Source organism: Eumetopias jubatus, unplaced genomic scaffold (assembly GCF_037043125.1).
Source record: "Eumetopias jubatus isolate StellerSeaLion01/CBP00866 unplaced genomic scaffold, mEumJub1_p1.0 scaffold_8, whole genome shotgun sequence".
Taxonomy (NCBI): domain Eukaryota; kingdom Metazoa; phylum Chordata; class Mammalia; order Carnivora; family Otariidae; genus Eumetopias; species Eumetopias jubatus.
The window spans coordinates 47109581-47134534 of NW_028274814.1; the positions used below are offsets into that span (position 1 = coordinate 47109581).

The 24954-nt window shown below is 37.8% G+C and overlaps 1 protein-coding gene across 2 annotated transcripts in view; it reads right to left on the reverse strand.

Annotated features, from left to right (window-relative positions):
- Positions 1-1881: 1881 nt before the first annotated feature.
- The window catches only part of CLECL1 (C-type lectin like 1), a 29721-nt gene continuing 6648 nt past the window's right edge, over positions 1882-24954 (reverse strand). Inside the window, exons 3-7 of one of the 2 annotated variants that reach the window (XM_088025906.1) lie at positions 23599-23697; positions 13232-13327; positions 11010-11179; positions 3709-3821; positions 1882-3124 (exon numbers count right to left, since the gene is read on the reverse strand). In XM_088025906.1, coding sequence (XP_087882032.1) covers positions 3010-3124; positions 3709-3821; positions 11010-11179; positions 13232-13327; positions 23599-23697 — 593 coding nt within the window. In that variant the 3' untranslated portion in view covers positions 1882-3009. The remainder of the gene's footprint in view (positions 3125-3708; positions 3822-11009; positions 11180-13231; positions 13328-23598; positions 23698-24954) is intronic. The other variant, XM_028119855.2, reaches the window with a different exon arrangement.

Below are 24954 nucleotides of genomic sequence, written 5' to 3' on the forward strand. Positions count from 1 at the left end.
ATAAATAAAATCTTTAAAAAAAAATTGTCAGAGACAAGCTAGAAAGTACCTAGATATAGCTGGACATTTTTCAGGGAAATTGCCCTAAAGATGAAACTATTGTTAGCAGCATTGTGAGGGACTGAAGAGAGGGATGTTCTAGATTTTCAGCATTGCAAAATGTCTTCTGTTAAAGTGAGGGCACCATTTGGAAGGATTGAGATCTTGAGAACTGGAATGGGGATATATAGGAAGATTCTAATCAAGCTAGGGACATGGAACCCTAAATTTTATTGGGTCTTTTTTGCCAGCAAATGGAGCCCTTCCACACGCATCTGAGGAGGTTAGCCTTGCTTTGCTTGAAGCACCTGTAATTCCCTCCCTTAAGTAGATGGGTTCTAGGTTAAGTGAACAGAAGTCTAACCAATTCTATAAATAAGCGATCATGTTCCTTCAGTTAATTTCCTGACTTGAGCCATTTTACAGACCCAGAATCTCTTTAATTACAAGTGGGGGGCAAGTCTCTGAGAAAGAACTCTTTTAAACAGAAAAAAAAAATTATATAGCTCATCTTTTCCCCACTCTTCCCTAAAAAGATCTATGACCATTAACATGGATGACTATGCATTGAGGAAAGAGAAATAATAAGACTTTTGAGGAGTTGCTGGGCAGTAGCTCTGAGTGGACACTAATTTCAGGAGACCCAAGCCGTCATTGTATTACACTGATCAGAGAAGGGGCAGAAGGAGGTCAAACGATGAATGAAGTTGTGGCTTGGGTCTGCCTCACAGGTCTGCCTGTTTTCTTCATCCATCAGAGACTTCTCCCTGGAAAGAGCCTACAGCTAGGCATATGGATGCCAGTAGCTTCTATCTCCTGAAGACTATAATCCAAGAACTCCTGGATATATATGTAAAAAAAAGAATGGATTTCCAAATTTGAGAGGAGAAAGAAAATAAGAAGGGAGGCAAGATTACCAAACAAATTATTCTGAGACCACCAAGGAATCACTTGCTAGACTCTACCCTAGAATCACATGAGCAGGAAACACCACCACCCCATGCCCTTTAGTGAAGGAATGCAAACCAGAGTACCTGCACTGTCATCAGCTGTGTCTGAATTCCAAGACCTTTGTAGACCGCTTGCAGTACAAAGTGTAAGGTATTTTTTTTAAAAGATTTTATTTATTTGAGAGAGAGAGAAGGAGCGGGGGAGGCACAGAGGGAGAAGCAGACTCCCACTGAGCAGAGAGCCTAATGTGGGGCTCATTCCCAGGACGCTGGGATCATGACCTGAGTCAAAGGCAGATGCTTAACAGACTGAGCCACCCAGTGTTAGGTATTTTTGTTCTATCCCCTGTACACAGCAACTCCTTGGTGATTATTGTCCCTCAAAATATTCTGTGTTTTCAAGTAGTTTAGTCTGAAAATCAGGCTAATAGATATTCTTACAGTTTTATAAACACTACCGTGCTCATAAAATGAAACTTTTTTTTTTTTTTTGCTGGAATGTAGTGCCAACATGCCATAAGACAAATGCTTTACCCATCAGTTTTTATAACTGTCCAACTCAACATACACAGGTTGGTTTGTCGTGTTATGATATGATGTGCAAGAAAACTTGTAAGGATATGATCACTGGAAAGAGGTGAGCATAAACATCACACAAAAAAATTGTCTCTGAAGCATTTAACCCTTCATATAAACTCCCTTGGCATTTATAGGATTCTCTTTCAATATCAGTCACCCACACAGAACAATTCTTCAGTTTTCCCCTGGCACTCAATGACCTACCAATTGAGCCTCCATTGTCTGAGTCTCTGTTTCTTTTGTAGCCTATCTCCCCAGCCACTCATCAGTATTTTACTTCTGTGATCACTTAGAGGAAACTTAAAATAGTAAATAATCTTTCGACTATTTATTATGTGCTAGATACTTTAAAAGGCACTAGAAATTCAAAAACAGATATTGAAACCTTATGTTAATTTACAGTCAGGGGAGGGTGGAGAACATTAATCAAATATTCACTCAAAGATTGACATATGTAAGACCCAAAATGTGGTAAGTGCTGGGGAGGGGACTCTAATGTTGGGAAATTCGACCTTGTCATGGAGCTCAAGGTCTGATATGTTAAATAAGCACTAGGAAATGTGCTCGCACCCCCACCCCACACACATTTAATCTGACCTTAAAAACTCAGCTTATATAGAGAGAATGTTTGAGGGTTCACTTGATGGAGAAGAGAGAAAAGAGAATTCCAGGTATAGGGAAAATGTCTGTAATGCAGTGTGGTAAAATTCTGTATGAGTTCTTGAAATTTAGTCTAATGCGGTTGTGGTGCTGGGAGTTTTGGTAAGTTTTGTGTAGACAGACACTGACTAAGTAAGCAAGGATTAGACCTGACAAGGGATTTCTAAGCTGTGTTATGGAGTTTGGTGTTATTTTAAGAAAGATGTTAAAGTATTTTTCAAAAGAAGTGTTGTATTTTTAGTATACATAGTTTTTAAATGTCACCTAGATTACATGTCAGAGAATAATTGAAATGGGTTAGGAATAGAACAGGAAGACCCTGTTATGGCAGTTATTTAACATTTTAATTATTTGCTATTAAGATTGTGAAAGCGATGAAGAGAAGAGGTCAGATTTGAGAGATATTTAGTAAAAAAGGTGACAAGACTTGGTTTTGTGAGAGGCAGAGTGGAGAACAGCCTGGAAGTGTGGGCCAGAGAGAGGGTGGTGATGAGACAGCTGGTTTATAGGTTGTGTAATTTCTTGTGTGGCGTGCTATTGACTGAGAGGCCAAGTGCTAGAGGGTTGTTCCTTTTGTGAGGAAAGCTAATGAATTATTTTCACACGTTGAGCTTGAAATGCCTTTGAGATTTTAGATCTGATATGTTAAATAAGCACTAGGAAATGTGCTCGCACCCCCACCCCACACACACGGCCCTCTGGACTATGATATAGTCTGACATCAAACTTCGTGTGGCATCTTTCAGTCAGAGAAATGGAGACTGATGTTCTGCAGCGTGAATTAGAGCTGACAAATCCATTGATCATTTTGCTCACAGTTTTGTCTGGCTACCTTACTAGGAGACGCCTGGGCACATTTCTTGCTCCGGGTTATCCGTTTTTCCTCTATTGAAAACCTATAAGGAAAGAAAATGCTTATCTTTAAATCAGCATATGTCCAGAGACTGAAGAGGGCCTCAGAAAATACTTTCGAATTTTTAAAATAAAAATATGATCATGAAAACAACTTAAACAATACACAGTATGATGAGTAAAGTGATTCTTCCCACCCTCAGTTTTATTTCTCAAGAGAACTTAATAGCTAATGATGATTAGTCAGAGATGTATATGGATGATGCTAAAAGGGCATCTCTGGTTTGCTCATTTAAAAATTATTGAAATGAGCAGAAATTTATATTTTATAAACTAAAATTGGGTTCTTATAAGAGATTTTACATTTGTCAATTTACCTCTAAAATAAGATGATCAAATAAAAAGACACTATTGGCAAGCCCTATTTCACACCTAAATCTTCCAAGTGGGTGGAGTGAGATTCCTTTTGTTTCTCAACTTTCCGAGTAGACCATTCTATACATATATTTATCAGATCATATGAGTTGGTCAGGAAATTTATACCTGTTTCCAACAACATCAGATGACTCTTTCTTGTCACACAATATGGGATTAAAACTGTAAGAAAGCTGAAATACAATAAACTCACAGACGGGAGTCGAAAGGGTTGTTGTCTACCCAGGTCCATGATTGCCCTCCAGGTGGAATAGTTAAGCCAATCCAGTAAAACACTGAAGTATTTAGGTACCGCCACAGAAAACTCTAAATAGAACAGGAAATGTTACAACAAACAACTGACTGATTCTAACAGATATAGATATATATAGATATAGATATATAGAGAGAGAGAGAGAAACTTGTATGTGCTTGGCCCTGAACTGGAAGCAGGGAATGGACAGGTAAGACATACACCACGTTTTTCTTTTTTTCCCTTATTGTTAAAAGATTTTATTTATTTATTTATTTATTTATTTATTTATTTATTTGGGAGAGAGAGAGAGAGAGAGCATGAGCACAAGTTGGGGGGAGAGGTGGAGGGAGAGGGAGAAGGAGCCTTCCCGCTGAGCAGGGACCCTGGGATCATGACCTGAGCCGAAGGCAGACGCTTAACCGACTGAGCCACCCAGACGCCCCTACTTCACGTTTTTCTAACAGATCAGAGCAGAGAGACAAATTACTGCAGTGCAACGTGGTGACAGTCAGGTGGAATTTTGTATGATTGCAGGAGATATTAAGACTGTGAAGTCAAATTTCCAAATTTGAGTCCCTGTCCTATGATTTACTACTGTGCATCTCTGCAGTTATTGAATGTTTTTACTGCTGTTTTCCCCAATCTCGGCAACTCATTTACTACAGTACCTATTTTAAAGTGTTACTATTGTTTTGCTATTAAATAATATTATTATATACTGCCTGGCACATAATAAATTCTCATTACATAAATGTTAGTGGTTATTGTAAAAATGAGTATGAAATAATATATAGAAGGAGGGGAATATACAGGGAAAATTAAAGAAAGAAAGCAATACTGAGCTGATGTGAGACATACTGTTCATAGTTTCTTAATATCTCTTTTTAATATCTCTTAATATCTTAATTTTCTTAATATCTCTTTTTCTATAGTAATATAACCCCACGCGATATATATGGCCAGAAGTAATGAAGGCTACATTTCCCAGCTCCATTTTGGCTAAGTGACTGACCTAATTTCTGGCTAATGGATTAAAATGGAAATGATACTGAAATTCTAATCAGGCATTTAAAAAGTAGGGCTATAACTCTGGAAAACAGTATGGAGCCTCCTCAAAAAGTTGAAAATAGAGCTAGCCTATGGCCCAGCAATACCCCAAAGATATAAACGTAGTGATCTGAAGGGGTATGTGCACCCCAATGTTTATAGCAGCAATGTCCACAATAACCAAACTATGGAAAGAGCCAAGATGTCCATCAACAGATGAGTGGATAAAGAAGATGTGATACACACACACACACACACACACACACACACACACTAGAATATTATGCAGCCATCAAAAAAACCTGAAATCTTGCCGTTTGCAACGACGCGGCTGGAACTAGAGGGTATTATGCTAAGCGAAATAAGTCAATCAGAGAAAGACATGTATCATATGACCTCACTGATATGAGGAATTCTTAATCTCAGGAAACAAACTGAGGGTTGCTGGAGTGGTGGGGGGTGGGTGGGAGGGGGTGGCTGGGTGATAGACACTGGGGAGGGTATGTGCTATGGTGAGCGCTGTGAATTGTGTAAGACTGTTGAATCACAGATCTGTACCCCTGAAACAAATAATATATGTTCAAAAAAAAAAAAAAAAGAAGATAGTAGGAAGGGAAAAATGTAGGGGGGGAAATCAGAGGGGGAGAAGAACCATGAGAGACTATGGACTCTGAGAAACAAACTGATGATTTTAGAGGGGAGGGGCGTGGGGGAATGGGCTAGCCGGGTGATGGGTTTTAAGGAGGGCACCTATTGAATGGAGCACTGGTGTTGTATGCAAACAATGAATCATGGAACACTACATCAAAAACTAATGATGTAAGGTATGATGACTAACATAACATAATAAAATAAAATTAATAAAAGAAAGGTAGGGTTATATCCTTCTATTCATCATTTCCCTCTTTATTGATGGCTAGAACGTGGACATGGTGGTGAATCAACCGGAAATAGATAGACACGGACAGTACCCTACTGATGAGACCAGAAATCCATAGCTGTATGGATCACCGTGTGAGTGACATGACCTATTGCATATATGAATAGACAGATTTTTCTCCTATTTTAATGCTTTGAAATTGGAAACATCAATCTATAGCTTGTAGCAGTTTAATTGGGAGCTTTGTTTTTGCTTTTTAATTGTACTGATGCTTTTAAGTGTACTGTTACATCTTATAATTAAAAGTGTTTTAGATTCAATAAACAAAGTACACATCTACCTTGTATAAGCTACAGTGATTTTGGTTCTCCCTCACCTGCAGCCAAACTCATATGCTAAATATCATAACTGTTTGTAGGAACATAATAGTCATTAGGCATACAAGAGAGAGAATAGTGTTTTTCCATTGAGTTATCTTGGCACTATGGCCAGAAAAATCAGTTGACTAAATTTTGCAGGCCTTGATTCAGTTTCACTGATCTACATATCTCTCTTTTGCCAATTCTACACCATATTAACTAATTTTGCTTTATCGTAAGACTTGACATTTAGTAACGTACATCTTCCATTCTTCTGCTTGCTTTGGGTCTAGTTTGCTCTTTTTCTAGTCTTTTTTTTTTTTTTAAAGAGAAGCTTAGATGATTGATTCTACATTATCTTCTTTTCAAATGTAATCCCTCAGGGCTATAAGTTACCCTCTAAGCTCTGCTTAAGCTGAAACCTGTGAATTTTAGATTTAGAACATTAAAATATTGTTTTCATTCAATTCATAATATAGTTTTAAAATTTTCTTCTGACCACTTCTTCTTTGACCTATACATTATTTAGAAGTGTGTTAATTTTCAAATATTTGAGAATTTTCCAAATATTACTTTGTTCCTAACTTCCGTTTAATTTTGTTATGGTCTGAGACATGTTTTGTATAATATCTTATCTGTATTTGTAATTTTTTAAAGTTTATTAGGTCTCCAAATATGGTCTGTCTTCATGAAAGTTCCAGGTGTATTGAAAAAAAGAATGTGTACTCTTCTTTTGTTGGATACAGTTTTCCATAAGATTAATTTGGTTGAATTGGTTGATAGTATTGTTCAGGTTATTTATTATTTATTTATTTATTTATTGGACTTGTTTTACTCAAAGAGGAATGTTGACAACTCAAAGAGGAATGTTGACAACTCCAGTTGTAGTTGTGAATTTCTCCATTTCTCTTTTTAGCTTTATCAGTGTTAACCTTATTGCATATACATATATAATTGACCCCCATTATGAGATTCAGGGGCTAGAGAGTGGAATATTATGGACTGAATTGTGTCTCTCCAAAATTCATATGTTGCAGGCTTAACCCCCAGTACTTCAAAATATAACTGCATTTGAAGTCAGGGCCCTTAAAGAGATCATTAAGCTAAAGGAGGGCTATTAGAATGGGTCTTAATTCAATCTGATTGGTGTCCTTATAAGAAAATTTGGACACACAGAGAGACATAGATGCATGTACACAGAAGAAAGACCATGTGAGGAGGACACAGTAAAAAGGTAGTCAGCTGAAAGCCAAGGAGAGAGTCATCATGAGAAACAAAACCTGCCAATACCTTGATCATGGACTTGCAGCCTTCAGAACCGCAAGAAATTAATCTCTGTTGCTTAAATCATTAAACTTGTGGTACTTTGTTATGGCAGCCCTGGCAAATTCATACAACCCCTTCATCATTGTGCAATAGTCCTCCTTGTTCTTGGGAGTGTCCTGTTTCTTCTTTCTTTCTCTCTCTTTCTCTCTTTCTCTCTCTCTCTTTCTTTCTTTCTTTCTTTCTTTCTTTCTTTCTTTCTTTCTTTCTTTCTTTCTTTCTTTCTTTCTTTCTTTCTCTCTTTCTCTCTCTCTCTTTCTTTCTTTCTTTCTTTCTTTCTTTCTTTCTTTCTTTCTTTCCTTCTTTCTTTCCTTCCTTCCTTCCTTCCTTCCTTCCTTCCTTCCTTCCTTCCTTCTTTCTTTCTTTCTTTCTTTCTTTCCTTTCTTCCTTCCTTCCTTCCTTCCTTCCTTCCTTCCTTCCTTCCTTCCTTCCTTCCTTCTTTCTTTCTTTCTTTCTTTCTTTCTTTCTTTCTTTCTTTCTTTCTTTCTTTCTTTCTTTCTTTCTTTCTTTCTTTCTTTCCTTTCTTTCTTTCTTTTCCTTTTTTACCTCGTACTTGATTGTTGAAAGCTGTCTAGCATGTAGCGATGGGGTTAAATAGTTTTGTGGATAGAAATGAACACAGAGTTCCTTCTCCTGGGTCTTTAATGTGGGGTTTAAGTTAATCATTATGGGGGTGAGTTTGTGATTTATCGTTGCTCTGGTTACCCTCAATGCCCCACAGGTTTCAAATCCTGTAATGATATCTCATGTTTTGTGTTTCGTGGTTTTTGTTTGTTTGTTTGCCAGAGACACGTCTTCTTGACCTGAGTGTTTTAGTTCCCCTCTGCACCATGCCTCAGAGAAGATCTCTCTGCACATTCTTCTTCCTCCCCTGTCCCTCTCCCAACAGCGTTCTTCTTGACTTCCTGTCTGAAACTTGTTAGCATGACAGTGAAAGGCAGCTGAGGCCGTGGTCTTGCTTGTTCTGATCATGCCTCAGTGTTAGGCAGCCTCTCATCCTTGTGTCTTCTCCATGCTTTCTCCCTTCTGCCTCCCCTACCCTGACTGTAGCTGTGGTCCCATCGTGTATTCGTGCCTCTCCCACAAGAGTATCTTTTGTCCCCAATCCTCTTTTGCACCTGCAGTGATGTTTCACCAGTTCCCTAAGGGCACCTGTCCTTCTCACCAACACACACATGAAAGCTGTTGCTGCGTAGTGCAGAAAGCAGACAAGGGACAAGGATCTAGGTAGGATTCTTTGCCACTGCTGCATCATTGCTGTTTTCTTCTCCCAGGTCTGCCCCACAATGGACACTTTCTCATGGTTCTTTCCAATCTGGAGCACCAGTGGCATTTCCAGAAAAAAAAAAATAGCCTTCAAAAGACTGTAAAATTCCCCAATTTCTGCAGAGCTCAGAAGAACTGTTTTGCCCACTTACACTCAGACTTAACTCATTTTTCAATTACTCTGACAGAACCCTTCTTTCTGATGTCCGGTGTCTGATTTGTGTGTCCCAAGTAAGTGGGGATGTGTCTTCTCTCTCCCACAGGTACCTGTTTCAACATAGATTTTGGCTCTGCAAACTTAAGTCTCCAATGGATTTGAAACAAGTTGGCAATTTAAAGTTAACGGGGATCTTTCTCATTTGAAAGTTGTAGTAACATTTCTTCAAGATCTTTGCATCATGGAATGAAAGCCTTGCACCTCCTTTTTCTTTTTCTGTTTTTATTGTTGTTTAAATACCTCTTTTTCTCACTCTCCTTCTTCTTTCCCTTCCTCTTCCTCTTTCTCCTTCCTCTTTCTACTTTCTTTTCTTTCTTTCTTTTTTGCCATATCATGACACATGGGAATTCTAGGACTAACAATTCTCTTTTTTTCACTTTATTCTTAACTTACTTGAGAGCTGGAAAAGTATTTGCTAGAAAATTATTCTCTGTTTCTTGGAGTAATTATTCTTCTATAATATATGTTTTATCTGACTTTTACTTGTCTTTTTTGGAAAAGTTTGGAAACAGAAATATGTATCCATAAATCCTATGCTGATTCCTTTCAGGTTCTTATTTATCCATGAAAGAGAATGATTACATCTAGCCCATTCATTTGCTTGGGAAAAATGTGAGAGAGGTAATCTAAACAGGAAGAGGAAAGTTTCTAAACAAACCGAGGGTTGCTGGAGGGGACGTGGGTGGGGGGATGGATAACTGGGTGGTGGGCATTAAGGAGGGCACTTGATGTAATGAGCACTGGGTGTTATATGCAACTGATAAATCACTAAAGTCTATCCCTTAAACTAATAATATACTGTATGTTGACTTAATTGAATTGAAATAAAAAAATTTTTAAAAATGTTTTCTTAGTCTGCTGGTCTCCCTAGTCTGGTTTATCAATTGCCTAGAAAACATGTCTTTTCTTCATTTCAGCATCCTTCCCTTTGATGGTGAGCAGGAAATAGATGAGTTTCTGAGTGAAATCTTTTATTGCACGATTTCTCCATGCAGTGATTATCCCTTTCAGAGCATTCTCATGAGAGGCTTTCCAGTTGATACCTGCTTCCCCTTTCTTGTCTTAAAATTGACCTCTTAGAGACAAAAACAGATCTCTTCAGCTCTTAACCTATCCTGGATTTGGATCATATTTGAATCAATTTGAACTGCATCTGATAGTCTTACAGTTTGAGATTTGGGGTTACACTGGTTACAGCAAGAAGTTTACTTCTGTTTTTGTTTTTCTTGTTGTGGTGGATTCCTGTGAAACTCAGAAGACTTTTTTCTCTTCAGAAGTTTCAACAGCTGTGTTTTTCCCCCAGATGGCTATGACTCAACCAGGGTTGTAAAACACTGCTGGTCATTGGGTTTTCAGAAATGGAACCTTTGACATAACTTGTCATTCCAATATACTAATCCTCATGCTGAATACCCTTATTTGATACTTGCAAATTAACATCTATATTGGCTTTATTAATTAAAGGTTTAGTGTCCAACATTCATGTAGTAAAATTTCAATTTAAATTAAACCAGAGTTAGTGAAGTATTCTGCTCAAGGGAGAGTGAAATGTTAATGAGGACTATTCTGTATTTCCTTTCTTTCAATATCATCTTAATTTTAGCTACCATGGTATCTGACTGTAGCCTTCAGGAACATTGCAATAAACATGAGTGATGAGGTAAGATATTAACAGTCTTACATTTTAAAATGGAATCTAGTAAACAGTGGGGATCCCTTATGGAGAAGAACTTAGGTGTACAATACCAAATGAATTCATCCAATCCATAGAGCTCCCCCAAAGAGCCCAAAATAATCCTGTAGTTCAGTGATTCATTCAACCAACATTTGTGTAGTTAATAACAATGAAGTTTAAAATTTATTTCATAGAAGTTTTCAAATATGTGGGACACTGGATGGCTCAGTCAGTTAAGCATCTGCCTTTGGCTCAGGTAATGATCCCAGGGCCCTGGGATCAAGTCCTGCATGGGGTTCCTTGCTGAGTGCGGAGCTTGCTTCTCCCTCTGCCTGCTCTGCCTATCTGCCTGCCATTCCCTCTGCTTGTGCTCTCTCTCTGACAAATAAATAAATCAATAATCTTAAAAAAAAAGAAATTTTCAAATATGTAGCGCAACAACTGCACTGAAAATGTGAAAGGATGCTATAATCTCTAAGTTAGATATCTCACCATATCAGTGAAGTCTTGAATCACCATGAGATGTGAATTTTTCATGGCACAGTCATTTTTGCTTTCATCCCAAGATTTCTTATCTTCACCAATCCAGTAACATTTTCCCCCATGTAGCTTCCAGTCTTTAGAGGGGCATGATTTATGAACAGTGGAAAAATTGAAAGAAACTGGAAGGAAAAAGGAAATAGTTACAAGAAACTCAGAGCTGTATCCCTAATAGCATATACTGATGAAAGCCTCTCAAAATTTGTTAAGTTATGGTCTAAAGCTTTTTTTTTTTTTTGGTTTTATTTATCTGTTTGAGAGAGAGAGAGAGTGAGTGAGAGAGAGAGAGAGCACAAGCAGGGGCAAAAAGATAGGGAGAAGCAGACTGCCCCGCTGAGCAGGGAGCCTGACACGGGGCTGGATCCCAGGACCCCGGGATCACAACCTGAGCTGAAGGCAGGTGCTTAACCAACTGAACCACTCAGGCACCCTTGTCTAAAGCTTTTTTTGACAAAAGTATGTGGTTTTCTCAAGGAAAATTTTTATCTCCCTGAAACTTGGGAAATTTTACTACATGAATGTAGTAAATTCTACTACAGTAGTAAATTTTACTACATGAATGTTGGACACTAAACCTTTAATTAATTTAATTTATTTGGAAAAAATAAAGATTAACAGACTTGCAACCATGCATATATTCATTCTTTCTTCCTTTCTTTCTCTGTTTAAATTATTCACTTAAAAATATATCATGTTCTGGAACACTACATCAAAAACTAATGATGTAATGTACGGTGATTAACATAACATAATAAAAAAATATATCATGTTCTCTATCAGCAAAACAATGTACCAGGCACTAAGATCAATCAGTGAACATCCAAGTTTCAGGGAGATAAAAATTTTAAAGGAAAAGTAGAAATTAGAGATTTTAATTAGTGATCCACCAATGAACCAGACATTTTGGGAGTTATATATCACACTGGAATAATTTTTCTTTGGCAAAAATTGTGCAATATGTGGCCCCCAAAACTCAAGAAAGATTGATCCTTCCATACAAAAAAGGATCTTGACATCCAGAAATGTGCTTGTAATAGGTAGTTTTTAATTCATAGTATTTGCCAGTAGATTTAAATGATGACACATAGGCATCCTTGTATATACCAAAACTTTACTGCCCCTCAAATAAATATCCTTTAAAAACACACACATACGTAGTCACACACAATGACCTGAAGCCACTGAATCGTGAACAAAAGCAGGCAGATTTTGGAGGGGAAGTGACATTTGAAATAGGGGTAACAAGGCAAAAGTTTCTCATTTTTACACATTTTAGCTTAAGACAGACCAATGTTGGATGCCATGTAGAGTGAATAAAACTTCAGTAGCCAATCTGCAGTCTTTCTAGCCTAAAATACTGGAGAACAGAGTTTGGGACAACCACAGATGCTAAAAATGAAGGGTGAATCCCTTAAATGAGAAAACATAAAGGATGTGCACCAAGTTCTATGGCTAAAATTTTTCCAAGTTCCTGGCTGATGGATGTGAAAGTTACATTCCAGCTAAGGATTAAAGAACTGATTTGAGATTAGAGCTGCTGCCCAAAAGATAGAAATTAAAATTTGAGTCCAACTATACCAAGTTCTTGCTTAAATAGGAAAAATCAACATTTTTTTGGAGAAATACATCAGAATCCATAGATTTCTTAGCATCACTTTCACAATGTCCAGGGCACAATCTCCAATCACTTAACATAAGAAAAACCCGGAAAATATGACTAATTCAAAAGAGAAGGGATTCAATGCAGCCTAATAGGAAATGATGCAGATATTAGAATTATCCCCAAATATTCTAAAGCAGCTGTTTAACTATGCTCAAGTACATAAAAGGAAATAGGCTTGCAATTAAAAGATACTTCCAAGAAATAGAGAATTTTGAATTTCATTAAGAAATGAAATTTATAATTGAGAGATACGTGATATGAAAATTCCGTTAGATTGCCTTAAAAGCAGATAATTAGAAGAAAAAGTGGTTAGCGAACTTGAATTTGTCCAATATAAAAAACAGGGAAAAGGAGGCGGAGCAAGATGGCAGAGGAGTAGGAGACCTGGATTTCTTCTGGTCTCAGGAATTCAGCTGAATGGGGATCAAACCATTCTGAACACCTACAAACTCAACAGGAGATTGAAGAAGAGAGTAGCAACAACTCTCTGAACAGAGAAGCGACCACTTACTGGAAGGCAGGACTTGCAGAGAAGTGAATCTGAGGCGATATTCCGGGAGGATAGACGGTGGAGGAGGGGGCCTCCGTCGGCAGCTTCTGGCAAGTGCTAGAGCCGCGGAGCACAAAATTGGAACTTTTAGAAGTCGGCTCCGCTGAGGGACGTCGCTCCAGTGCCTAAGCAGGGGGTGGAAACCTCGCGGGACAGTGTGGTCTCAGGACCCTCGGGGTCACAGAAACACCGGGGGTGCCTGACTGCGGCAGAGCTCCCAGGTATCGGAGCGGGGAAGCCAGCTGCAGAGACGGAGCCGAGGCGTGGGCTCTCAGCTCGGGGTTGCCATAAACCATGATCCACAGCACAGTCTGGCCACTGCTCCTCCAGCAGGGACCCAACAAGCAGCAGAGCTGGGGAGACTCCCTTTCCTCCCCCAGGAGGAACAGCATGGGAGCTCACCGCGGGGATCTGCTGGGTTTGGAGACTCCACACGGGGTCGGGTGCCAGAGATAGAAATGCTTGGTCGCAGGCCCTGTGAGCATGGAGTGCGGTGGGAGACCAGGGAGACAGGAGTGATTGACTGCTTTTTTCTGGGGGCGCACTGAGGAGTGGGGCCCCGAGTTCTAGGCTCCTCCTGGCGGAGATTGGGAGGCCACCATTTTCACTCTCATCCTCCAAAGCTGTGCCGAGAACTTGCAGGGAACTAAAGCTCCTGAGAGCAAACCCGAGCAGATTACTTAGCCCGGACCTGCAAGGGCGGGGCAATTCTGCCTCTGGCAAAGACATTTGGGAACCACGGCAACAGGCCCCTCCCCCAGAAGATCAGCACGAACAAGCCAGCGAAGACCAAGTTTACCGATCAAGGAGAACGGCAGAACTCCAGCGCTAGGGGAATACTGCACATAGAATTCATGGCTTTTTTTTTACCATGATTCATTAGTTTTTCAAAGTTAATTTCTTTTAACTGTTTTTTTTTTCTTGAATTTTTCTTTTCCCCTTTTTCAACCAACATCTTATCAATCCCTTTTTAAAAAAATTTTTTTTAGTTTTCATTTTTAGAGTCATAGTCTATCCCTTCATAGTAGTTACCCTTATTTTGGCAAATATATATAAGTTGTTCTCTCTTTAAAATTTTGTGATACAGTTTCTTCTAAGAGATCAAAATATACCCGAAATCTCTAGGGTATGGCTTTATTCTAGTCTCCTGCCTGATCACATTCTCTCCCTTTTTTTTTTTAAATCTTCTTTCTTTTTTCAAACAACTTCTTATCAATTCCTTTTATAAAATCTTTTATAATTTTCATCTTTACAGTCATCTTCTATCCCTTTATTGTATCAACCCTTATTTTGTACATATATAAGTCTTTCTTTCTTTACAATTTTAGGAGGCACTATCTTCTAACAGACCAAAATACACCCAAAATCTAGTGTGTGGCACTGATCTATGCACTAGCCTGATCATATTTGATCATATTCTGTTTTTTTTGTTTTGTATTGTTCTGTTTTTGTTTGTTTTTATCTTTTTCTTTTTCTTTCTTTCTTTTTTCTTTCTTTCCCTTTCTTTTCCCCTGGTTTCAGGTCTTTTCTGATTTGTTTAAAGTATATTTTCTGGGGACGTTGTTAACCTGTTAGCATTTTGTTCTCTCATTCATCTATTCTCCTCTAGACAAAATGACAAGACGAAAGAAATCACCTCAGCAAAAAGAACAAGAGGTAGTACCATCAGCCAGGGACCTACTCAGTACGGACATTAGTACGATGTCGGACCTAGAGTTCAGAATCATGATTTTAAAGATACTAGCTGGGCTTGAAAAAGGCATGGAAGTTATTAGAGAAACATTCCTGGAGAAATAAAAGAACTAAAATCTAACCAAATCGAAATAAAAAAGGCTATTAATGAGGTGCAATAAAAAATGGGGGCACTAACTGCTAGGATAAATGAGGCAGAAGACAGAATTAGTGATATAGAAGACCAAATGATGGAAAATAAAGAAGCTGAGAAAAAGAGACAAACAACTACTGGATGACGAGGGCAGAATTTGAGAGATAAGCAATACCATAAGAAGCAACAACATTAGAATAATTGGGATCCCAGAAGAAGAAGAAAGAGAGAGAGAGGGGCAGAAGGTATCTTGGAGCAAATTATAGCAGAGAACTTCCCTAATGTGCAGAAGGAAACAGGCCTCAAAATCCAGGAGGCACAGAGAACCCCTCTCAAAATCAATAAAAATAGGTCAACACCCCGACATCTAATAGTAAAATTTACGAGTCTCAGAGACAAAGAGAAAATCTTGAAAGCAGCTTGGGAGAAGAGATATGTAACCTATACAGGTAGAAATATTAGATTGGCAACAGACCTATCCACAGAGACCTGGCAGGCCAGAAAGGACTGGCATGATATATTCAGAGCACTATCGAGAAAAATATGCAGCCAAGAAAACTATATCCAGCTAGGCTGTCATTGAAAATTGAAAGAGAGATAAAAATCTTCCAGGACAAAAAAAACTAAAAGAATTTGCAAACACGAAACCAGCCCTCCAAGAAATATTGAAAGGGGTCCTCTAAGCAAAGAGAGAGCCTAAAAGCAGCATAGACCAGAAAGGAGCACAGGACAATATACAGTAACAGTCCCCTTACAGGCACTATGATGGCTCTAAATTCATATCTTTCGATAGTTACCCTGAATGTAAATGGGCTAAATGCCCCAATCAAAAGACACAGGCTATCAGATTGGATTAAAAAATAAGACCCATCGATATGCTGTCTGCAAGAGACTCATTTTAGACCCAAAGACACCGCCAGATTGAAAGTGAGGGGGTGGAAAACCATTTTACCAATCTAATGGACACCGAACGAAAGCTGGGGTGGCAATCCTTATATCAGGAAATTAGATTTTAAACCAAAGACTGTAATAAGAGATGAGGAAGGACACTATATCCTACTTAAAGGTTCTATCCACCAAGAAGATCTAACAATTGTAAATATCTATGCCCCTAACATGGGAGCAATCAATTATTTAAGGCAATTAATAACAAAAGCAAAGAAGCACATTGACAACAATACTATTATAGTGGGGGGACTTTAACACCCCCCTCACTGAAATGGACAGATCATATAAGCAAAAGATGAACAGGGAAATAAACACTTTAAGTGACACACTGGACCAAATGGACTTCATAGACATATTCAGAACATGCCAACCCAAAGCAACGGAATACACATTCTTCTCTAGTGCCCATGGAACATTCTCCAAAATAGATCACATCCTAGGTTACAAATCAGGTCTCAACCGCTACCAAAAGATTGGGATTATTCCCTGCATATTTTCAGACCACAATGCTTTGAAACTAGAACTCAATCACAAGAGGAAAGTCAGAAAGAACTCAAATACATGCAGGCTAAAGAGCATCCTACTAAAGAATGAATGGGTGAACTAGGAAATTAAACAAGAATTAAAAGAATTCATGGAAACCAATGAAAATGAAAACACAACTGTTCAAAATCTTTGGGATACAGCAAAGGCAGTCCTAAGAGGAAAGTATATAGCAATACAAGCCTTTCTCAAGAAACAAGAAAGGTCTCAAATACACAACCTAACCCTACACCTAAAGGAGCTGGAGAAACAACAGCAAATAAAGCCTAAACCCAGCAGGAGAAGAGAAATAATAAAGATCAGAGCAGAAATCAATGAACTAGAAACCAAAAGAACAGTAGAACAGATCAACGAAACTAGGAGCTGGTTCTTTGAAAGAATTAACAAGATTGATAAAGTCCTGGCCAGACTTATCAAAAAGAAAAGAGAAATGACCCAAATCAACAAAATCCTGAATGAAAGAGGAGAGATCACAACCAACACCAAAGAAATACAAACAATTATAAGAACATATTACGAGCAACTCTATGCCAGCAAATTAGATAACCTGGAAGAAATGGGTGCATTCCTAGAGATGTATCAACTACCAAAATTGAACCATGAAGAAATAGAAAACTTGAACAGACCTATACCACTAAGGATATTGAAGCAGTCATCAAAAATCTCCCAACAAACAAAAGCCCAGGGCCAGATGGCTTCTCAGGGGAATTCTGCCAAACATTTCAAGAAGAATTAATACCTATTCTCCTGAAACTGTTCCAAAAAATAGAAAAGGAAGGAAAACTTCCAAACTCATTTATGAGGCCAGCATTATCTTGATCCCAAAACCAGACAAGGACTCCATCAAAAAGGAGAAATACAGACCAATATCCTTGATGAGCATGGATGCAAAAATTCTCACCAAAATACTAGCCAATAGGATCCAACAGTACATTAAAAGGATTATTCACCATGACCAAGTGGGATTTATCCCTGGGCTGCAAGGTTGGTTCAACATCCACAAATCAATCAATGTGATACAATACATTAACAAAAGATAGAACAAGAATTTTATGATCCTCTCAATAGATGCAGAAAAAGCATTTGAGAAAGTACAGCATCCTTTCTTGATCAAAACTCTTTAGAGTATAAGGATAGAGGATACCTCAATATCATAAAAGTCATCTATGAAAAACCTACAGTAAACATCTTTCTCAATGGGGAAAAGCTGAGAGCTTTTTCCCTAAGGTCAGGAATGCGGCAGGGGTGTCCACTATCACCACTGCTATTGAACATAGTATTAGAAGTCCTAGCCACAACAATAAGACAACAAAAAGAAATCAAAGGCATCCAAATCAGTAAAGAGGAAGTCAAACTCTCTCTTTGCAGATGATATGATACTTTATGTGGAAAACCCAAAACACTCCACCCCAAAACTGCTAGAACTCATACAGGAATTCAGTAAAGAGGCTGGATATAAAATCAATGCACAGAAATCAGTGGCATTCCTATACACCAACAACAAGACAGAAGAGAGACAAATTAAGGAGTCAATCCCATTTACAACTGCACCCAAAACCATAAGATACCCAGGAATAAATTTACCCAAAGAGGTAAAGGATCGTACTCAGAAAAGTATAAAATACTCATGAAAGAAATTGAGGAAGACACAAAGAAATGGAAAAACGTTCCATGCTCATGGATTGGAAGAACAAACATTGTGAAGATGTCAATGCTACCTAGAGCAATCTACACATTCAATGCAATCCCCATCAAAATACCATCCACTTTTTTCAAAGAAATGGAACAAATAATCCTAAAATTTGTATGGAACCAGAAGAGACCCCGAATAGTCAGAGGAATGTTGAAAAAGAAAAACAAAGCTGGTGGCATCACAATTCCGGACTTCCAGCTCTATTACAAAGCTGTCATCATCAAGATAGTATGGGACTGGCACAAAAACAGACACATAGATCAATGGAACAGAATCGAGAGCCCAGAAATGGACCCTCAACTCTATGGTCAGCTCATCTTCGACAAAGCAGGAAAGAATGTCCAATGGAAAAAAGACAGTCTCTTCAACAAATGGTGTTGGGAAAATTGGACAGCCACATGCAGAAGAATGAAACTGGACCATTTCCTTACACCACACACAAAAAGAGACTCCAAATGGTTGAAAGACCTAGATGTGAGACAGGAGTCCATCAAAATCCTAAAGGAGAACACAGGTAGCAACCTCTTTGACCTCAGCCGCAGCACCTTCTTCCTAGAAACATCGCCAAAGGTGAGGGAAGCCAGGGCAATATGAACTATTGGGATTTCATCAAGATAAAAAGCTTTTGCACAGCAAAAGAAACAGTCCACAGAACCAGAAGTCAACTGACAGAATGGGAGAAAATATTTGCAAATGACATATCAGATAAAGGGCTAGCATCCAAAATCTATAAAGAACTTATCAAACTCAACACCCAAAGAACAAATGATCCAATCAAGAAATGGGCAGAAGACATGAACAGACATTTTTCCAAACAAGACATCCAAATGGCCAACAGACACATGAAAAAGTTCTCAACATCGCTTGGCATCAGGGAAATCCAAATCAAAACCTCAATGAGATACCACCTCACACCCATCAGAATGGCTAAAATTAACAAGTCACAAAACTATAGATGTTGGCAGGGAGGCGGAGAAAGGGGAACCCTCCTACATTGTTGGTGGGAATGCAAGCTGGTGCAGCTACTCTGGAAAACAAATGGAGGTTCCTCAAACAGTTGAAAATAGAGCTACCAGGGGTGCCTGGGTGGCTCAGATGGTTAAATATCTGCGTTCGGCTCGGGTCATGATCCCATGGTCCTGGGATCGAGCCCCACATAGGGCTCCCTGCTTGGCGGGGATCCTGCTTCTCCCTCTCCCTCTACTGTTCCCCCTGCCTGTGCTCTCTCTCTCTCTCTGTCAAATAAACAAATAAAATCTAAAAAAAAAAAAAAGAAAGAAAATAGAGCTACCATACAATCCAGCAATTGCACTACTGGGTATTTACCACAAAGATACAAATGTAGGGATCCGAAGGGGTACGTGCACCCTGATGTTTATAGCAGCAATGTCCACAATAGCCAAATTGTGGAAAGAGCCAAGATGTCCATCGACAGATGAATGGATAAAGAAGATGTGGTATATATACACAATGGAATATTATGCAGCCATCAAAAGGAATGAGATCTTGCCATTTGCAACCACGTGGATGGAACTGGAAGGTGGTATGCTGAGTGAAATAAGTCAATCAGAGAAAGACATGTATCCTATGACCTCACTGATATGAGGAATTCTTAATCTCAGGAAACAAAGTGAGGGTTGCTGGAGTGGTGGGGGTGTGGGAGGGATGGGGTGGCTGGGTGATAGACAATGGGGAGAATATGTGCTATGGTGAGTGCTGTGAATTGTGCAAGACTGTTGAATCACAGATCTGTACCTCTGAAACAAATAATGCAACATATGTTAAGAAAAAAAGAAGAAGAAGAAGATAGCAGGAGGGAAAGAATGAGGGGGGGAAATCGGAGGGGGAGATGAACCATGAGAGACGATGGACTCTGAGAAACAAACTGAGGGTTCTAGAGGGGAGGGGGTGGGGAGATGGGTTAGCCTGGTGATGGGTATTAAAGAGGGCACGTTCTGCGTGGAGCACTGGGTGTTATGCACAAACAATGAATCCTGGAACATTACATCAAAAACTAATGATGTAATGTATGGTGATTAACATAACAATTTAAAAATGAAAAAGAAAGGTCAAACTATTGTTTAAGCAAAATAAAAATAGGTAAGGTAAAAAAAAAAACAGGGAAAATAAGTTGGAAAAAATGGAGAGTCTCAAAGATTTGCAGGACAATATAAAAACATCTAACATATATGAAATTGAAGTCCTAGGGATGTCTGGGTGGCTCAGCCAGTTAAGCATCTGCCTTTGGCTCAGGTCATGATCCCAGGGTCCTGGGATTGAGTCCTACATCGGGCTCCCTGCTCAGCGGGGGACCTGCTTCTCCCTCTGTCTGCTGCTCCCCCTGCTTGTGCTCTCTCTCTCTCTCTGACAAATAAATAAATAAATAAAATCTTTTAAAAAATACAGCAAAAAAGAAAAGAAATCGACGTCCCAGAACCAGAGGAAAGAGAAAATAAGGGGAAAAAGGATAATAACTAAAATTTCTCCAAATTATTTAAATTTATAAATTTATCCTTTCAAGAAGCTTATCCAACCCTAAACAGGGTAAATATGAAGAAAATTATATGTAAAAATGAAATAAACTGCTTACAACCAAAGATAGAGAAAAATCTTGAAAGCAGAGAAAAATTGCATGCCATTTACAGGGATATGATTATTTAAAAAAAAAACCCTCATTCTCATCATAAATTATAGGGGGACAGAATAGAGTGAAAAATATCTTCAAGTTGTTGAAGGGAACTAAGAAACAGACTCTTAACTATAAAGGACAAACTGATGGTGACCAGAAAGGAGGTGGGTAGGGCGATGAGTGAAGTAGGTGATAGGCAATAAGAAGGGCACTTGCGGTGATGAGCACAGGGTACTGTATGGAATTGTTAAATCACTGTATTGTATGCCCAAAACTAACACTACACTGTACTTTGACTAACTGGAATTTAAATAAAAACTTAAAAAATTGCTTAAGGGAAAAAAATAAATGTCAACAAAATATTCTATATCCAATGAAAATATCTTTTTAAAATCATGGCAAACTTAAGATGCTTTCAGATAAAAGAAAACTAAAAGGATTCGTTATCAAATAGTCAGGACAATGAATGTTAGAGGAAGTTCTCAGGCTGATGGGAAATGTTTGTAAACGGAAACTTTCATATTGAAGAAAGAACAACATCAGAAATGGCAAACATACGGGTAAAAATAAAAGCGTAAGGTGAGCAACGTACATTCAAAAGACCTTTGTTCTTGCTTTCAATATTAAGTCCACACAATGGTCTCGCTTGTACAGTTCTTCTTAGATTGATATAATACACCAAATCCAAACCTTTCCAGATAATAATGCCAAAGACATGCTGTAATTATAGCTAAAGACACAGCAACAATGCAACTGAGACTTTCAAGAACATATTTAATGAGAAACTACTATATTTTCACTTCTATATTTCTGATAATAGATACTTTGACTAGATAGTACCAACCATTTTTGTATCATGGAATATTAAAAAAAATTTCTAAAGTATAGCAAGATAAATAAATAAAGTCTACAGTCTACCAATTAACCACCTGGATCTTTATAGCTCAAGAACCTTAATACATACAAATGTTAGGGCACACTGTTGACAAAACTCTCTTCTGAAGATACTTTTGCTATAAGATAATTAGATCCTAAAAGAATTAGATTAAAAAATATTGCTTAGCTTGTAAGAAATAAGGGGAAGAGCTAAAGGGAGGTACTTAGCTAGAGGTGGAATGGGGAAGTGTTTGCATAAGTGAGTTCATAAGGGAAGGTGCCCCTCAAGGCTAATGATTTATATCAGCGCTAGGGTCATAAGACTAGACCTCGGATTCACCAAAAGGTGATGGAGTGAGTCAGTGAGACTGATTAGTTCAGGGTCTTCAAAAGTGCCTCAAGTCATCCAATCATTAGCTCCTCACTGCCTCCCTGCAGATGAAAATGTAAATAATTTTTGCAAGAAAATATCTTTATTTTTTTAGCAATTCCATCAACTGAAATCATTCAAATTAAAGTAAAAATATACCAAATGCTTTTTAAAACCTGCAACATAGCAGGAAATACAAACAGCAAATGTGGTCACAAAAGACTTTAGGTATTTAAAAAAATCATATGTGTCATAAATAATAATGTTTTAAATTATTTAAAAAAATAAAAGAATAAGTAAAAAAAAGATCAGATAATAGGACACTATCAAAAGCTAACAGGCTTGTTTGGAAATAAGTCCTTAGGATTGAAAACTCTGATCATTGGGGGTGCCTAGGTGGGTCAGTCGGTTAAGCCTCCGACTCCTGGTTTCAGCTCAGGTCATGATCTCAGGAACGTGAGATCAAGCCCTGGGTCCAGCTCTGCGTGGAGTCCACTTGAGGATTCTCTCCCTCTGCCTGCCGCTCCCCCTGCTTGTGCACACACTCTCTCTCTCTGACAAGTAAATAAATAAAATCTTAAAAAAAAAAACAAAAACAGCGTGACAGAACTTAAAGCTAGAGTTTTATTTAATACCACTACTACCACCTCTGTGGTAGGTATGGTACACTGCAATGCTTTTGCTTTGGGGATGATGTCTCACAAAATGTCCCTCAGAGTCACACGTGTTGAAAAAATGAACATATGTTGTATCAGATAGGTTTTAGAATGTGGTCAAGGGGGCTTGGAAATATCAAATCCAATTTAATGTTTTAATGAATTCCCAGAATTCGTATATACTCTACATTATGGACTGATAAGTCTTTCTAATAGAATTTACACCGGGATGTTCAAAAGAAGAATGGCATATAGTTTTTCATATGGAATTAAGAATTAAATTAACAGATTTAAAAATGTAATAAAAACCACTGGGAAAAAAAGAGAGCAGAAAGGCCAAATAATTGTTTTCTTGACTTTTAAAAGTGTGCAAATATGAGAGAGCAAGAGAAAGATTAACATAAGATTACCATTTACAATTGTTTTGCATGTAATAACATTACCCGGTAAGAAAAAAAATAGTATACTCATGAACTTGAAGAATGAAAATATTCTGACTATATTCTGCACTTGCACATGCCCCAATAGAAATAAAAATAATAAAATGCAATTATTTCAATGAAATACCTTTTCAAAAATCTAGAACTCTTTATAGGCTCATTTTTTTCATTTGCCTTGGATCGTCGAATATTTTTGTCATGGACTATAATGGGTCCATAAAAAACAATGATCTAAACCATCCCTCTATAGTGGTAGAAGAATCTCTCTTTTCAGATATATTCCAGTAAAACCGATGCTACTGTACATGTCTGGTTACTCAGGAATTAGGCAATATAAAATAATGTTACCTGTTGAGGTGATTTTTCTAGGTTTATTTTTCCCAGTACAGAATTTCTCTTTTGATTCATTTTCCACTGTATTATGTCTTGCAGATTTGAACTGGGTAACTGATGAAAGAAGAAACATATTTTCCTAATTAAATAAAAAAGCATAAAACCATTGGGTTCTAGTGACTCTCTAAAGTTCAATAATGTAGAAATTCTACAGTAAGTTAAATAATTAAAAATTTAAGGGGGAAAAACAACACTATTTTTCCAAGATTTGAACTTTCCTTTGCACTCTTATTAATTTTATTAATGTCAGCTTTAGCAAAAATGAAAAAAATATGATCTGGGACCAGTGGGATATTCACCTATTTTTTTTTCCTGGAGTTTTCATAATTCATTTTAATAAATACAAAATAACCAGCTGTGGACGTAAGCCTCATTTGGATAGTTTGTGTTTAGTGAGATATTGTTAAATGATATCCAGTGTCACCTGATTCAGGGGGAAGATTTTATATGCTTTGGTTTGGTTCATAATTCTATTTCTTTCAAGATGCTGCATGTAAATGCTGCATATAGAAGCGTTGTGTGAGCCCAGAGTACTTTTTCTCCAAAGAGGAAAGTATCTTTTTTTATGAGTATCTTTTTTTTTATAATTTTAACTGAAATAAACTTTTAATTTCAAAATAGGGTGTATTAGGCAATTGAATCTTTAAAATGTATTTTGGTAATGAACGTATTAGTGACAAACAAATACATTTTATTAAAAAACTGTCATTTTAGTAACAAACAAATCTATTACCTTAACAAAAAATATATAGAAGAGATTTTTCATTCTAATTATTTTTGCTTCCCTCTCCCCTAATTTTATAGCTGCAATTAGACAATATGTTAGGTTAAACTATTCAAATAACTTATCTTTCTGGGGCTTTAACTTATCTTGCTGGGGCTTACGGTGTTCATCTCAACTAGAGGTTTGACCTGGACTTCTAGCTCTTTCTAGTTCTAGAATTCTACCACAATGCCTATTTATTTGTAACTTCCAATGCCATTCATATCTTTAAAATTAATAAATTAATTTTTAAATTAACATATAATGTATTATTTGTTTCAGGGGTACAGGTCTGTGATTCATCAGTCTTACACAATTCACAGCACTCACCATAGCACATACCCTCCCCAGTGTCTATCACCCAGCCGCCCCATCCCTCCCACCCCCCCACCACTCCAGCAACCCTCAGTTTGTTTCCTGAGATTAAGAGTCTCTCATGGTTTGTCTCCTTCTCGGGTTTCATCTTGTTTCACTTTTCCCTCCCTTCACCTTGTTTCTCAAATTCCACATATCAGTGAAATCATATGATAATTGTCTTTCTCTGATTG